Consider the following 17976-nt stretch of genomic DNA (forward strand, 5'->3'; position numbering starts at 1 on the left):
TGCCAGAATTTGTAGACAATAAAATCCGCGTCGAGAAAACAATAATCAAGAACGGAGAAATTATCACAACAATCATTTTATTGATTTAAAGTGCGAGTGTTATAATCTCTATGATTCCTCTGAATTCGCCTTTTCAAATATAAATTCAAGGTCTCTTGAGCTTAATCTTGAACTTGACTTTAACTTGCACTTAATCTTGATCTTGAACTTGAGCTTTATCTTGATCTTGACTTATAGTTGAATCCAAGGGCTTCGAGCTTGATCTTGAATCCGGCGCTCTTGATCTTGATCGTTCTTGAACTTGAACTTTATCTTGATCTTGAATTCTAGTTGAATCCGAGGGCTTCGAGCTTGATCTTGAATTCTAGTTGAATCCGAGGGCTTCGAGCTTGATCTTGAATCCGGTGATCTTGATCTTGATCGTTCTTAAACTTGATCTTGACTTCTTCAGATCTTGAACTTGATCTTTATCTTGATCTTGACTTTCTAGTTGAATTCAAGGGCTTCGAGCTTGATCTTGAATCCGGTGGTCTTGATCTTGATCGTTCTTGAACTTGATCTTGACTTCTTCAAATCTTGACTTGAACACTTAAATTCTTGAAATATTCTAGAATTCTTGAACTTTATCTTGATCTTGACTTCTAGTTGAATCCGAGGGCTTCGAGCTTGATCTTGAATCCGGTGGTCTTGATCTTGATCGTTCTTAAACTTGATCTTGACTTCTTCAGATCTTGAACTTGAACTTTATCTTGATCTTGACTTTCTAGTTGAATTCTAGGGCTTCGAGCTTGATCTTGAATCCGGTGGTCTTGATCTTGATCTTTCTTGAACTTGATCTTGACTTCTTCAAATCTTGAACTTGAACACTTGAATTCTCGAATTCTTGAACTTGTAGATAAATTGCGGCTTTTGATCTACGAGCTTTTTCTAGCTTCTTGTTCGAATTCTTGGTTCTTTTTTCTGAATTATGAGGAGCCCTATTTATAGTTTTAAAATAGAGGAGTTGTGATTGGAAGAGGACTCCCTTCGGCCAATCAGATTTAAGTGACAGTCAACATATGAGCTTTATGGAGCGGGCTTTAATTAAATCTATATTTATTAGATTTAAATAATTAACTCAATTATATTAATCCATAATATTTATTTGAACTAATATATTTATAAATTTAATATAATCCGAATCATTTTATAAATTTATATATAATAAATTTTAAATGACTACAATGTCATCGCTTGTTCAATAAATATCATAGTTTTAACTCCATAATTTCAATATTATAATAAATTTCATATTAAAAATCTTAATGTAAATTCTAAATTTGTTCATGTCCATGCATTTGAATTAAGCTCAATAAATTGAAATAAATATAATACTCCGTTTATTTTTATTTGTCATATTGCTCTTTTCGAAAGTCAATTTGACTAATTTTTAAAGTTAAATTAGATTACCTTAATTCAATATTTTAAACAAAAAAATTAGCTATTCAAAAACTATACGAAAAGTACTACTTATAAATTACAATTTTTTACATATTAACATAATGAAAAAATATATAATAAAATATTAGTCAAATTTTTTATAATTTAACTATAAAAAAGGACTATGACAATTAAAAGTGGATATAGAGCGTAATATTTTAAGCCATAAATGGTAGGGAAAAGACAAACAAAACAGAGCCACTATAATGTTTTGTTGAAACTGACATGTGAGGTGCTGTTATTTACAAACCAAAAAAAAAAACGTGTTCTCTAGGCATGCTGAACCCTCTAATTGAATCTGTTTATTAAAAAAATTGGATTTTTCGCGGTTGTGGAATAAAAAATTTTATTCAAAAAATAAAAAAATAATACTTATATGAAGAAGTTAAATATTTAAAATAAACACCCTTCACATTTTTGAACTCAAAACAATTGGAAAGGAAAATTTTCTTTTTTTTTAAGATACATTTGAAAACAAATTCAATAGAAATGGGTGGAGTCTGTAACTCAGAAGGGAAATTCGGATGAAAATAAAATATTTATGTGATTCTTGATATAAATTTAAAATACTTTTAATTTTATATATTATTAAAATAACACAATGAAAAAACAAAGGAAGATAGTTTTAGGAGAATTTTATCTTCCATTTTGTTATTTAATGTAATATTTATAATATCATCTCCTTTTATAACTTAGGATTGACTTCTCTATGCGAATAAGACACAATAATTGCTTCTTTATCCTAATAAAATTATAATTTTTTTTAATTATTACAATCATATAACTATCATCAATACAATTTATCATTTTTAATTTACTTCTTTACGCCCCCCCCCCCCCCCCCCCCCCACACACACACACACACACACCCCTTCAAAGATTGGAGCATGAGGATCCAAAATGTCAATTTACCAAGTAGATCTTGTAAAAAGATTAATCAATTGTTTATTTGTGTGGGACATAATTCAAAAATAGTTGCTTCCTTGTCCCAAGAGGACTATAATAACTAATTTTCTGTCCCAATATAATTACAATAATTTTTTTAAAATTATCTTATTCGAGAAAAGTTAAAGTAATAATAACAATAAAACTATTTTCCACTTTCTTAAATTCTATAATAATTTAAAATAAAACAATCAAATTAAAATAAAAAAATAACATAATTTTACATAACTATCAAAAATACTTTGTTATATTTACTTCATTTAAGTACATAATATAATTTTTCACCTAAATCAACATTTTTATGTATACTCTTAACTCCATATTTCAAACATTATAATAATTTCAATTCTGAAAATTCACTACTATAATAATTATATATTTATATTTCTGAATTAAACTAGGAAGATGTATATATAATATTTTATAAGCCATAAAGGTAAGTGAAAAAGACAAACTAGGAAAAAGTCACCATGATAATTTTCTACGAAATTTCTTCACCACCAATTTAGTTTAATATTAGCATATGTACGTGCATTAGAAATTGTGCATGCACGTGTATGTTTCTGCACCTCACTAGTATCATGTGCATGACAAGTTGATTTTATAAATGAGTGAGGTTAATATTTTTTCAATTTCGATTAACGTCTAAAATAAGTTATACATACCTATAACTATGAATAATTTTTTAAAGCAACAATGAGTATTTTAAAATTTAATTGTTATTAAATATAAAAATATATCATATTTTTCTTTAAGCTGACTAAAAGTAATGAATTATATAAATTAAAATAAAGAAATACCTTATTTAGATAAAAGTGCTAAACAATAATAATATAATTAATGTAATTCTATAAATAATGCATAAAAAATACCTCAACCAATTTTACGGACTCATAGGGTAAAAAAATGAACTTTTTCATATAAAATTTAGTAGCTTCGAATTTGTCGCATTTTTTGTCCGGTAGGCCGTCAAATTAAATAATTAAAGATCAGGAAATCCAAAAGTTAATTTAATATATTCCGTTGTAATTTATGTGATTTAATATAATTTTTTTTAATTTTTTTTTAAATTTGTAATCTAAAATTAGTCTTGTGAAACAATAAATTATTCCATTTAAAATAAAATAAAATTCAAACATTAAATCATTATTAATATAAAATTGGAACTGTTTAAAAAAATAATGATATAAATTATGAAAGAGAAAATATATACTCTATTATGTTTCTGCACCTAACTCGTATGACGTGTTACGTGCATAACATATTTATATTATATCTAATATCAGTATAACAGTATATTCTTTTTGTAAGTTACTAATTACTATTGACGAGTTTAAAATTTGAATTTTATAAATTACATTTTATGAAGATCTCAACGCAGTAGTAGTTACAACAACAACAATAATAATAATAATAATAATAATAATAATAAAAAAAAAAACTTATAATTAAATATTTATATATATTTAATAAAAATATTTAAATTCACGTAAATTCTAGATTCGTACCTACTTAGTAATTACTGTTTAATCATGGTTGGTGCATGAAGGGAGCATCACTAAAATCCATAAATCTGAAGCAGATCTATCCTATCAAATTGACTTTTAATAATTGAATGCAGTAGAAAAATTAATCTTATATAATTAGTGTATAAAAACATTAATTTTTTTTTATACAAAAAGCTATTATTTCAAAATCTTTAGGTACGAATATGTTAGATATATGTGACTTCTTTGATAAAATAATATTTCTTGTGAAAAACTCGCTTTTTTGCTGTGATTGAGCATTCATAATTGTGGTCAATAAGAATCCAAAAATTATATCAACAGATTTAAAAAAATAAAATAAACACATCACATGTAAGATCTTTTTTATTTAATGTCATATATTACTTAGTTTTAATATGTAAATATAAGAATAAAGTGCTTCCTAATAGATTTTTTAAAATTCATATTCCAAATTTCAACCACAGATTTTTAATTAAAAATAGATAAATTTTATTCCACCACAATCCTTATTACTAAAATCATACCCATGACAAGTAATTTCTTTAACTTTGTTTAATATTGTAATTAAATAATACAAGAAAAGGTTAATATATCTAGAGACTATAATCACCATACATATCTTTATTACTGTATCTGTCTCAATTTATATATACTTTTTAGTCTGTTATAATTAGACATAACTTAATGAAATGTCATATGTTTTCCTTTTTTAGTCTTAAATTTGTTAGTATATCAAATCAATAAAATAATTTTGATGAGTTTTTAGACACCTACCACTAAAAACACTATTGTATTGTTAAGTTCCTATTCTACCCTTATATATACAACTAAATCGATGGTCTCCTCCTCACAGTTTCAGCCATGGCTTCCATGATCGAATCTGCTTGGGCGGTACTATTCTCTTCTCTCTCTCTCTCTCTCTCCTCATTTTTTCTATCTGTTAGAAATTTTCTACATTTTATTCTCGAAATTTCGTATTTCTAACCACATTCTGCATCTCTGTTTCAATGTTGATTGTTCTGGTTCAGTTTGGGTGCATTGTGAAACAATGCATTTATGAGCAAAACCGAACAGTATATGCGAGAAATTTTAGTAGCTCAGTTAGTTGGTTATCTGAACTTTCAATTTTTAATTTTGTTGATGAGTGTTCGATTTCTCAGTCGGTTTTCAGTTTTCGCCGGGAGTTAGTCGGAGATGTGTTTGTATGTCGGAAAATATTTTAAATCTTCATTTTCTGTTGTCACGGACTTTTATTTTGACACACTTGGTATTATTATGAACTTTTAGTACTACAAAAGTTTTTTTTTTATCAAAATAATATCCGATTTTTTATATAACTATTGATTTTTGTTAATATATATATATATATTTATTTTTTTTATTTTTTTTCAGTAAAATATTTTTCTAAAAATAAGTGGACGTTTGAAAAATTTACTTCATGAGGAATTTGTAGTTATGTTTTATCATACTTTTTGTAATAACTATTTAGAAATTTGGTATTTTTTTTTTTAAAATCTGAAATATAATTTAAATGAGGTTATTTTATAAACATAGGATAAATTTGAAAATGGAAGTGGAAAAAGGATTTTTGGCTGTTATTCAAAAATTTGAATTTGCATTTTTTATGACAAAAAAAAGTGATATTTTTCTTTTGAAAAAAAAGTAAAAAATCCTCATCTTTTCTCCGAAATCATTTTTGGGGTGATTTTTTAGAGTTTTTTTTTCCTTTCTTGCATGTATTTGTTGAAGAGTCTCACGTCGAATAAAAAGGGAAAGGTAGTCTCGTAATTAGGCTTAACAATAATCGTCATCTCTTTCATCTAATTTTTAAAGTGTGAGTTAGATTTTGGATCTAATTTTACATATTGGTGATGTTTATCCCAATTTGTGTGAAGCTCGAAATTTGTGTAAGCAGCCATTCTAGCTTGTCTATGGGCTTACATATGTGTTCGATACAAAGAAAAATACTATGAGAGATAGAATGGGTAGAGCTAGGTGTAGGGGTGTGAAGATGAGGTGCTGGATAGCTGGGAGATATATAATCAACGTGGAATTACTCTCATTTTTCAAGTTTCCAGAAGTTACTTGGAGGTGTATTTGATATTCCGGAAAATATTTTTCAGAAAATATGTTTTTCGAAAATCAAGTAATTTTGTGGTATATAATTATTTAAATATAATTTTTTTTCTCACTGAAAAAGGGAAAAATGACAATTTCTCTTTTGGACGCAAGTCATTTTCCTTTTGTCTCAACTCTTAATTTCACATCACTTTGCACACTCTACATTATTATGAATCTTTAGTAATAAAATTGTTTTTATCAAAATACCATCCGATTTTTTGACATATTTACTGCTGTTAATTAACTTTTCTACTAGTAATTTTTTTTTTTCTGAAAATAAGTCATTTTGTGGCCTTATGATCGTGTAAATATATTGTTGAATGAAAACTTCCTCATGAAAAGTTGTTCTTTTATTGAAATACTATCTGATTTTTTTAAACGCTTATCGATTTTCTAATACAATGTTTTTCAGAAAATAAATCTTTTCCCCAAAAACATTTTTCGGTTTACCAAACCTGGTAGTTCCTTTTTCTTGTACCAATTTGTGTGAACCTCGACTAATCTTTTTGAGACTTACATGACAAAACACACATCCTAGTGCACTCATTGTTATTTAGAGAGTAATGAGGTTGTAGTTACTTATTGTAATGGCCTTTTGTTTTGTTTTTCAGTTTCTTCTTGCAAATTTCAGTGATTTCCAATTGACTTCTCTTGGAGGTTTCATTGTTCATGAGAGTGCCTTCTTCTTGTCTGGAATCCCATTCATCCTTTTTGAAAGAGCAGGGTGGTTTGGCAAGTACAAAATTCAGGTAATTACTTTTTGACTCTTGTAATGGAAATATGAATGATGTTTCTTGATCAAAATGATCCCAAACATCAATAATAATCGACTTAAGACTCGTGCACGAGTTCTGTTTTTGTTTGCATCTACTTTGATGAGAACTGGTTATGATGTTTCGAGTTCAGTCTGTCATTATTCGGATAAATTTTCATTTTGTTGCATTCTTGACCTGTTTGTGTGCAGAAAAAGACCAACACCCCGGAAGCTCAGCAGAAATGTATTACTCGTCTGCTGATGTTTCATTTTTGTGTTAATCTTCCAATCCTGATTGTTACCTATCCGCTCTTTAAATTCATGGGGATGCGATCTACTCTTCCATTGCCGTCCTGGTATATTCTGGCTCTCTGTATACCAAGCTTTAGTTGTGTGATGTCAACACATATACATTGTATACCTTTTTCTGATCTTGCAATCTTCGTTTCTTTTGTTTTTAGAATCCAATGCCTGATAACAAGACGATAAAACCATTTTGTGAGCCGCGCATTGCATGTTTAGGCTATGGTTATCAAAATAGGATAACTGAATGGGACAAGTACAAGTTATATGGACAGTTGTTAGATTGACAACTATATACGGAAGTGAATGTTGGATCTCTATGGTCCAACATATACACAAGATGATTATATTCGATAGAAGGTGCACGTAGCCTCACATAGAGAATAAGTTTTCTTTAGATGGCTCTTGTCATGTGACTCATGTCCTACATGGACATCGAGATCACTGGTATATAGGTGTGGGAAATCATGGTGGTTGAAGGTGTTAAAACAGGACAAGGTAGATCTAAAATAATACGGAAGAAAGTTGTCTTGAAAGACCTATCATCCCTTAGATTCATGCAAACTTTGAGAAAAATATGAAACAAACAACGGAAAAGAAAATAACCATATTGGTGATACCAATTAATTGATAAATGAGGATTTCCAACTAGCTTGGAATTGGGGCGTAGCTGTTGTATAATTTTGCAAGTAGGGGTGGTAGAGCTTTTCTTTTCTGCTTATTCATCAGAGTAAATTGCAAATACTTCTTTTCTCTGCAGGAAAGTAGTTTCAACCCAAGTTTTATTCTATTTCATCTTGGAGGATTTCGTATTTTACTGGGGACACAGGGTTTTACATACGAAATGGCTCTACAAGCATGTCCACAGTGTCCATCATGAGTATGTGAACTACTTAAATTCTTCGAGTTTCACTTTTTCTCCCATGAAAGTCACAACTTCTGTTTGTTACACTAGGTACGCGACACCATTTGGTTTGACATCTGAGTATGCTCACCCTGCTGAAATTCTCTTCCTTGGATTTGCTACGGTAATTGGTCCTGCAATCACGGGGCCACATTTGATAACATTATATCTATGGATCTCACTTAGAATACTCGAGACAGTCGAGGCACATTCTGGATACCATTTCCCCTGGAGCCCATCAAACTTCTTGCCATTATATGGAGGGTCTGTACATTACTTTACTGTTAAAAAATCATTCATTTGCATTCGTCTGTTTTGCACGTCGTGAATGATGTTCTTATAGTTGCTAGTGTTTGTTCCCAGGTCTGATTTTCATGATTACCATCATCGGCTGCTCTACACAAAGTCTGGCAACTACTCATCGACTTTCGTTTACATGGACTGGTAAGGCTTCCATACATTGCCTTTACATTAGTACTCTAGTGTACAGCTAACTCTGTACATATTCAAAGCTACTAGGTTCGGCTGATCCCGTAACTAACACTCTAGCTCCTCCCCTAGTTCCGAAAGCTATACATCTCTATGCTTATGCTCAATAAAACTTGGTCTTTTGCATAATTTCTCTTAGCAATTCTTGATCGTATACTTCCGCCACGTCGTTGTTGTTGTTGTTGTTCTGTTTCCCAACTAATATTGACTGAGGGAGTTCAAAATTTTAATATATATATCTCTTAAGAAGTTATTTTTGACCTACACTACTAGAAAATATAGAATTAGTGACGGAATATGTCGGTAATCCCTAATTAATCTGTAGCTAAGAAGCTCGATAACTAATCATAGCTTAATAGGATTAACATGCCATTTTTGCTGTTTAGCTATAAAATTTTGTCCGTCACTAATTCCTTATATTCTAGCAATGCTATATACATAGTACTATTACTTTCTATATACACTATATAAATTTTTGACGAAATGTGTTTGAGTGACCACTCTTGGATCAATGTAGCTACGCCACTAAGACCTCTATCTCTCTTTTTATTTAGGTTATTTGGTACTGATAAGGGTTACAGAAAGTTGAAGATGCTGAAGGAGCAAGAGTGCAAAGCTGAGGGCAAAGCAATGTAAACAAGATGGGAAAGTAGAGGGGGAATAAAATTACATGTTTGTTTGAGTGTATAAGAATAGTATTGAACAGATTCTATTAGTAATGCTGGGATTAATAATGTAAGGATTAGTTATGTTGGCATTAGTAATGCAAGAATTAATTATAACATGCACCACATAATTCTAAAAAAATTATTTGTTTACAAAAAATACCTTTAACATTCTTTAATGAGAAAATACATCAAATCACCTTTGAACTTGACAGTCAAATTTACTTTAACATTTTAATAGTCAAATTTACTTTAGTACTTTAAATACCACTCTAATCTTACTTCATTTTATCTCTTAGTCTTATTTGAAGTAAATTAATGGAAAAATGTTAAATATATCCTTGAACTTTCAAAAATGATATGCATCTATCCTAGTTATACTTTAAGGGGTCGTTTGGTGTGATGGATTAAAAGAATTACTTCTGAGATAATTTTTAAGTGACCTTTATTCTGTTGTTTGGTTGCAAAGACTGGGATAACTTATCTTAAGACTAATTGTTAATCCTGGGATAAGTTATCCTCCCTGAGTGTGGAATAATAATCCCATGATAACTTATCCTTGAATAAAGTATGCAAAATAACAAAAATACCCCCTCCCCCTTAAACTCTCTTTTATACACTACTTTACATACATGTATATTAACATAATTTTTAACAACATTTATCATACCATTCACAACCTTAATTATTCGTTGTTTTATGATAATATATTTTTCTATTAAATAATTACATTTTTATAAATACAATTTTTATTTATGAATATATTATAAGTTGAATTTATTTGCCTAATTCTTATGTTTATTTATATTTTGATTTCTCTTAAAATGTTCACTTTACTACTAAATTACATAATTTAAATTAAATACTTTACCACTCACTTACAAAATTATATTTTATATTAACCAAAATGTAGATAATTTTAAAATGTTGATAACTTTAATGATAAAATTTATTTTACTTTAATAAACTTATGGAGGTCTAGTTTTTAAGCTAAATAAGATGGAACATTTATTTTAATACTAAATAAGATGAAAGTTTTATTTTAAAGTTACATAAGATGGGAATTTCATCTTAAAGGTAAATAAGATGAAAATTTTATTTTTAAGTTAAAGAAGATGAACGTTAATTTTAAAAACACACAACACAATCATGAAAATGCACACAAAAAATATTTAAGCTAAATAAAATGATTTAAAAAAAAAGAATGAATAACTAATTAAAGCTTGCAAAGAAAATGTAAAAAAAAAAAAAACTAAATAAGGTGGAGGGTATTATTGTAAACAAACAACTTATTCTTAGAAATTATCCAATGAATATAAGTTTGAATATGACAAACCAAACCAACAATAAAAACTAATCCCAACATAACTAATCACAACATAACTTATCTCAACATTACTTTTCCCAACATCACTTATCCCAGCATAACTTATCTCAGTATAACTTATCTCAGTATAATATCCCAACATAACTTATCTCATCATCACTTGTATTCAAACCAAATGACCCCAAAGTCCGTATATACCTTTACTATCATATTTTTGGGCCACATATATCCTTAAACCAAACGGACAAACACGTGGCATCATCTAAATTTTTTCCCAGTTTTATTTAAATTTTTTACCCAAAATTTTAAAACTCACCTAACTATCCATTTATTTTACCCACTCGAATTAGAAAAATTCTGATCCAATTCTCACATCGCCCATATTGCTGATTTCTACTACAAAGACGATACTACATCAAAAAATATCATCGTTGTCTCACCCCAACCCTAGTGAGGCAGACAAGTACCATATGAACACATGATTTACAAGTCACCTATGATGAGAAAGTAAACTACTACTATGCAGATATATTTACCAATGAAGTTTCATATACAACACATGTTGACTAGCTGAATAGATACATGTGACAAGTGAAACTATGAATTCAGATGATAGTTTTACAATGTCTACAAAACCTCTACACTGTACCACTATGAAATACGCATAGTAAAGACTCCTCGACAAAGCCCCGAATCAACCTGGAGCTCACCAACAACCGTTGAGTATCATGTGCTTTCTATTGGGGAGATCTACTAGTTGAGTACTGCAACATGAAATACAACGTCCCCAATAAGGGACGTCAGTACGAAAGAATGTACTGAATATGTAAGGCATAATACAACCATATGTAAAATGAGAGCTCAAGTGAAACCAACCAATAGATAAGGATTAGAGACCACCTTTGCTTATACTTGTGGAATCGTGTATGTTACATTTTTTTCTTTGCATTATAATATTTATAAGACATATGATACAAATGACCAACTGATCAGCGGTAGAAGAGGATGACTCATGCTAGGCATTTTAACCCCTGGGATGCTGTCCTCATAATTCCACAAATTGGGATCGGCCCATGCTAGGCTTTCGCCCCTGAGCTGCCACTCTCTTATACCAATTGGGATCGGCCCATGCTAGGCTTTCTCCCCTGAGCTGCCACCCTTCTATACCAATTGGGATCGACCCATGCTAGGCATTTGCCCTTGGGCTGCCACCCATAATTATACAGATTGCTTCACTTAGATTCTTTAATCTTTTATATTGTTATTTTGATGTTCATAACTCTTTGGAGAGTGTTCTTTTTGATGATCATAACTCTTTTGAAATAACTTTTTGGTGGTCATAATCATTGTTGAGATTTGGAACTATGGACCAGTAGTAGAAGACATATGAATATGGACTTACAATAATAACAATGACATGGAAAGAAAATGTGACATGAACGTGTAATACTTAGGAACTTATATGACTCAGTAAGCATTTTGACATCTCAAATTGAAGCACATATCAAGTGAAGACATTTAATATACAACCAAGAGATTTGAACTCTATATGATAGCCAAATACTCACTAATTAATATCAAATACAAGGTATACATGAATGTGGAACCAAGGGAGAATGTGATCAGATTCAACTTTAGGACGGATACATATTCCAAGTAAGTACATATAAAATGTACCATAGATCAAGTAGGGATCTTGTGAGGTAACATTATAGTCTAACACAATGGGAGTAATAACCAATAAAGGGAACATATGAACATGTGAAAAGATGACATATATGATGGAATAGACAATTGAAGCAAGTTGGCTAGATATGGGCAGATTGTATATCTAACATATAAACATATGTACCATGTGTAATCTAGGATCATTTTGATGTATATAAGGGGAATACGTGCCAAGGGTACTTGACGATATTAGAGTACTCACTTTAATCAGTCACTACCAAGGACACTTAGAAAGCTTACTTTGTAATACAAGCGTTGGATTCCTGCCAAAGAAATAGGAAATCGAATAGCTTTACATACCTTATTCTCTGACCAATACAACTATCACGATTCAACCTCCCCTTTTAGGTTTTAATTTACAATATAAGTCATGATAAACTAAAATTAGCAGCTATCACAACGTGAGTCCTGTAAAACATTAGCTAACATTGACGGATAATGAGCCCATACAACCCTTAAAATAATGTGTATCATCACACCCTCCTTCTGTGCCCAATACATACATTATATATCCTTTTCCAAGATTACCCAAGCTGCACCAACCACAATACACATAAAACAACCTCAAATATTCTTTATCATACGACCAATTATTGAACTCACCACCTTCTTGAGTTTTTTTATGACAACACACCCATAATTCCTCACTCAACTCATACATAAGGATGGAGCAGTCACCTTACCTCAATTTCTGCAACTTCTCCTTATAACTTGAATTCCTCTAGAACTTCAACTTCCCTTCACACTTATACCAAAGAAGAAGAGAAAAGTATCTTAATAATTAAGGAAAGTAATCAGTAGCTTGTGGGAACTTCTGACTTCTATTTATAATTGAGCATGAATAGCATGTTTTCTAGTCTTCCATGGGAGAATTAAGCTAAATCCATAAGTTTTTCTCTTACCTTGGTTTGCAGATATGAGGATTTCTTCAAGAACCCTAGAAGGAACTGTAAAGCTGCTGTTTTAATACTTAAGAGAAAAGAGGGAGAGAGCTAGAGTTAATTCTCAATATTGTGTGCTAAAAATGAGTGAGAATAGCAGTCAATATATCTTATGTTGACACCCAATTTTGACCCTCTACAATATAAATTAATCATTTTGAGCTTCTTCAATTTCAAACGATTTAAAAAAAAATTAGTTTTATAAAATTTCCAAAAAATAATAATATAGTTTGCAAGATTTTTGAATAGTTTTGTCACTTTTCATAATTTCTAGATGATATATATGTTTATAAATTTAGTATATTTTATGATTATTCGGAAATCGTCTCAAAAAAAAAAGATTTTATATTTTAAATATTAGGGATGGTTATAATTTTGAATTAATGAGTTCTATGAAATTCAAAATACTTTCAAGTTATTTTCAAAGTAATTTTATCATTTTAATAATAAATATGTATGTTTTTGCAATCACGTTATTTTATAAATATTTGAAAATCATCACAAATTTTTTTACATTTTAGCTAAATATTTTATTAATTTACTTTAAGTTATAATTATAATTTCGAGTTAATTAGTTTTGTAATTGAATTAGTTAGTTTATAATTAAGTTAATTTTTTTTTATTTCGTTAAGATTAAGAAGCTCATTAATTAATTCATATTAACTCATCTTGTTTAAATTTTAGCCGAATTCATCGATTAAATTCAAATTGGCTACAATTAAAATTCATTTGGCTATTGTGTAATTGCAATGCTAGCCACTTTCTCACCTTATCCTTAATTCATTTTTGAGATCAGAAATTGGGCCATTTATTTGTCATATTTCAGCAGCCCATTACAACTCTATCAACAACCCACCAATTCAAGCAACAATTCCAAAGACCCAAAGGTGGGCCGACTTTTTCCAGCCCATTTCTTTTTTTTTCAGCAGTCCCCTTTTGTTTTCCAGTTCGTCCAGCCCATTTTTCCTCATATATTACAACATTCCCAGCCCAATCTTAACACAAAGAAGCCCTTGCCATCGTTCCAAGCAGTAGCGTACAATGCAATACCCGACCCCATCTTGCTCGTCATCTTCACGTGAGACCATGAGCAAAGCTGCAAATCCAGAACATCCGCGAAAGCTACCCTGCAGAACCCATACCGTAGAAGCCTCAACGTCAAACCTTCACGTCCCCTTTTCCCCCCCTTTCGTGGAATTCAGCTTTTTCCCATCCCATTCACTGTTGCTTCGAAAGAGTAGAAGAAATTCAAATCTTTGTTTGAATTTTCCAACGGATTTCCCCCCTAAATGGCCCCAACTTCTCCTATAAATAATCCTTTATATTCAAGTTATTGGACAAGTTTAGAAAGTTGGATTTTGACATGTTTTAGAATTCGATTATTTGGCAATAGTCGTTTTACACTTAAATTTTATATTTAGCTCTCTGGTTCAAAGTTCCGAGAAGGACGCTGCTCAGGTTTTCTTGGTTTGTTGTTCGCATTCGAATTCGGTGGTGGAAGAATCACTGTCCTCCCTTGCTCGTTCGTCCCAGTCGCTGCTCCCAAATAGGTAAACTTCTTTTAATTTCTAATTCGTTTTAGTTGGTTTTTTCTTCTCTATTCGCGAATGGACTCTTTGTTGACTCTTTTCTTCCTTTCTCAAATGTCCCATGTTCCTTCTTAGTCTACTGTTAATGTTCAGTAATTGTTCGTTTGGTTTTTAGTTGGCGTTCCTTTAGTTGTTGAAGATAAAAAAATGTGTTTATTTTGGTCATGATTTAAGCTTGGAATTCGTTAGTTAAAGCTTGAGTTTTCTTATTGTTGGTTTGTTTTTATTCTGAGGAAGATGCGGAATCTCCACTAGTTAGTGTGGAAGTTATATGTCGTGTTCTTTGTTGTTTGTTGGTTGTAGCAGTACGTTTCTCCATTTTGCAACTTCGCGGTTATTTGTATTAAATTGTGTCTTCATCTCGTCCAATTTTTAGTCAAAAATGCTTTGACATTTACAGTTGAACTCTTAAAAATATGATGTTCTATAGTTATTTTTTTTTCCCCAAATTTTAGGCTTGCCCCAGCATATTGTTTCCTCTCCAGTTCATTGCTTAGTTTTTTTTTTCCTTTTTATTTGTCCTCTTTTAGTCCCTCGTATGGTTCAAGTTTTCTTAAATTGCATTTGCTTGCTCATGTCTTTAAATTAATCTTGCTTCGGTTAAATACATGGTAATTGATCATGTTGTGGTGCTCGACTATTTGGTTTTTTTTGAGGTAGTATCTCTTGTGGTAAGAATGGTTATCCGTTAAACTATGAGTCTTTAGCATATGAGTTTGCTCGTCTTTAAATGCTACAATCAATGTAACTATACTACTCTTGCGTGTGTTAAAATTAGATGGATCCTTTTGCTTCTCTTTCGCTTTTAAAGAGAGCACTTGCTAAATTTTTATTCGTTTAGATTGAATTTAGCCTCCAACTCCCCTTATCATTGTTTCATGTTTGTTGAGTTGTAAGAGTGTTGATAGATTAACTCATCATGTTTGAATGTTCATGTAAGTTCACTTAGTTATAGTCATCGTTTCATATTTCGAGTCGTCCATAGCTTGTTCGCTTCATTCGTTCTCAATTTGCTAAAAAAGAAAAAAAAAGAAAAAGAAGAAGTTAGTCAGAAACAGTAATCTAAGTTGAAGAATTTGATCACCATGGCTTGCTTTAATTTTCTAATCATTTGCTTGCATTTTGCTCAACTTATGGTTACTGCTGATTATTTGCTGTTTGTTAAGTTGCAAGTTACTGGTCCTCTTTGTCATTTAAAGTTATAAGCTTGAGATATTACTATCCGACACTAATTTTTACCCTCTTTTATTTTTTGCATGTGAAACCATTCGAGTCCTTTTGAACTCTACTTTCCCTCCCCCTTTGCATTTCGGATGGGTCACTAAGCCCCCCCCCAAATCATCTTTCTCTCGAGTCAGCCAAAGCAAATAGAATGAAATACAGGGCTGGAAATCCAGATTGCAGGTGTTCGAAGTCCTAAGATGGACTATATACATTCATTATACACTGTATACATTCCGTATACATCAATATACAGGTAAAAAACGCAGGAATACAGGAATGATGAGAAATACATGTGTTTGGAAGCAAGATATACATGAAAAGGGCTGATATACATGGTGATATACACTGATATACATCCGGTATATACGCAAAACGGGAATTGAATTAAGGCTTAAAAATACAGCGAAATGGGCCCAATTTCATTATCTCGGTTACTATTCTAAGTGTTTGATTATGTGTTGACTAATCTTATTTAACTCTAAATTTAAATAACTTAATTAGATTCCCCAAAAGACGAGTCATCTCTTTGTGTTGGTTTATTTTAATACATTTCACTTGTTGTGCTCACTTATTAATCAAATATTGATCGAATTTTATATTTTAATTAAGTTAAATCTTTGAGCTTAAAAAGATATGTTTTAAGGCCGCTTCACTTGATCACATCTTATTTTTTTAAAGTTGTTAAGTTAAAGTATTTTTCTCAAATAAACTTTAAAAAATGTTAGTCAAAATCCTTTTCAATTAGTTAAAAAATATATAATACTTACTTAGTTATTTTCTCAAAAGGGTTAGTTAAAACTTTTGTTCTTCAATTAATTTAATAAATTGATTTAAATTATTATTTTAAAAATGAATTAAATAAATTCTAATTAGTTTAAGTTTTATTAGTATTCTAATCACTTGCAAATTAATTCAAATGTTTCATTTTGGATCATTTTCTCTAATAAATATAAATAAATAAATAAAAAATGTGTCATTTATTTGATCATTCTCTCAAAGTTAATCAAATATTGTAAATTATTTTTTTTTTTTATTTTTTTTGTTAAATCATATTTTTCCTAAAAATAGTCAAATATATTTTAGTCAAATCGCAGGTCAACCGCATGTTAGCGGACACTTCGAATGCTTAAACCCTTCTCGAAGTGTAAATTGAACCTCGAACCCTCTTTGGTATTTTCAAATGATTTTTTTTGTTTAAATCTTTGGAAATTATAAGTTTTCTTAATTTCTTTAAAAAATTAAGTGGCAACTCTTTTCTAAGTATTTCTCAAATTGTTTTATACTTGGAACATTTCAAAAAGTGATTTTTCTAAAGGTTAGTTAAATTGCAACACTACATCTTATATTGAGCTTTCTTCACCTTTAAGAATATCCTCTAAAACCTCCCTTTTTTGGTCCATTTTCAGCCACTAATTGGTCAAGTAGGTGATGCACCTGCTTATGTACATCAAGTAGCTTAAAAGGTCAAACTAGGTGATGCACCTACTTGCTTTCACTTGGGCTTAAATATATTGGGCCTTGGCTGATTTGGCTGCTGGGCTTTAATTTCATTTCATTTTATTTAACTTAGTTTGGGCCTCAAGTGAGTCTATTAGCATAGGCCCAAATCTGATCCATAAACCTTGGCCTTTTTAACTAGATCCATATAGCTCAAGTAGGTGATGCACCTACTTGTCACCTACTAGCTTAGTTAAGTCAAGCAAGCAACTCACTTATTTTATTCCATTTTCTAAATATTAATCTCATTTTCTTTAACTTAGCACTTAACTTTCAACTTTAAGCTCAATTACCACCTTACCGTCTCGAGTTTAAATACTTCTGTCGACGTCAGCTTAATCGGGTCGCATCAAAATCTATGGACAGTTCACTTTAAACCTATTCTATTGTCACTTGTTGCATAGGAAACTGAGTCCATAACTATACCACAAGGCAATTTATAAGTGTCATATAAATAGGACTAGTACACGTAGAATACGAGGTGTTACAATCGTGGCCATTG

At 30.5% G+C, this 17976-nt stretch overlaps 1 protein-coding gene across 1 annotated transcript; it reads left to right on the forward strand.

Annotated features, from left to right (window-relative positions):
* The first annotated feature begins 4722 nt into the window (after nt 1-4722).
* LOC125809005 (methylsterol monooxygenase 2-2-like) lies at nt 4723-9291 on the forward strand. The gene is made up of 7 exons (XM_049488684.1): nt 4723-4823; nt 6665-6802; nt 7018-7163; nt 7871-7990; nt 8066-8278; nt 8378-8458; nt 9058-9291. Exons 1-7 carry the CDS (start codon nt 4794-4796, stop codon nt 9137-9139), a joined length of 810 nt encoding a protein of 269 aa, XP_049344641.1. The 5' UTR covers nt 4723-4793; the 3' UTR covers nt 9140-9291.
* The last annotated feature ends 8685 nt before the right edge of the window (nt 9292-17976 follow it).

Source organism: Solanum verrucosum, unplaced genomic scaffold, assembly GCF_900185275.1.
Source record: "Solanum verrucosum unplaced genomic scaffold, falcon-dt-bn FXZP01000699.1, whole genome shotgun sequence".
In the NCBI taxonomy this organism is placed as follows: Eukaryota; Viridiplantae; Streptophyta; class Magnoliopsida; order Solanales; family Solanaceae; genus Solanum; species Solanum verrucosum.

What these genes read in the sequence shown, in the direction of transcription:
- LOC125809005 (XM_049488684.1), top strand. Translation starts at nt 4,794, where the DNA reads ATGGCTTCCATGATCGAATCTGCTTGGGCG. An exon ending in TGATCGAATCTGCTTGGGCG is followed by an intron (nt 4,824 to 6,664) that starts GTACTATTCTCT and finishes TTTGTTTTTCAG; the next exon opens with TTTCTTCTTGCAAATTTCAG. An exon ending in GTCCACAGTGTCCATCATGA is followed by an intron (nt 7,991 to 8,065) that starts GTATGTGAACTA and finishes TTGTTACACTAG; the next exon opens with GTACGCGACACCATTTGGTT.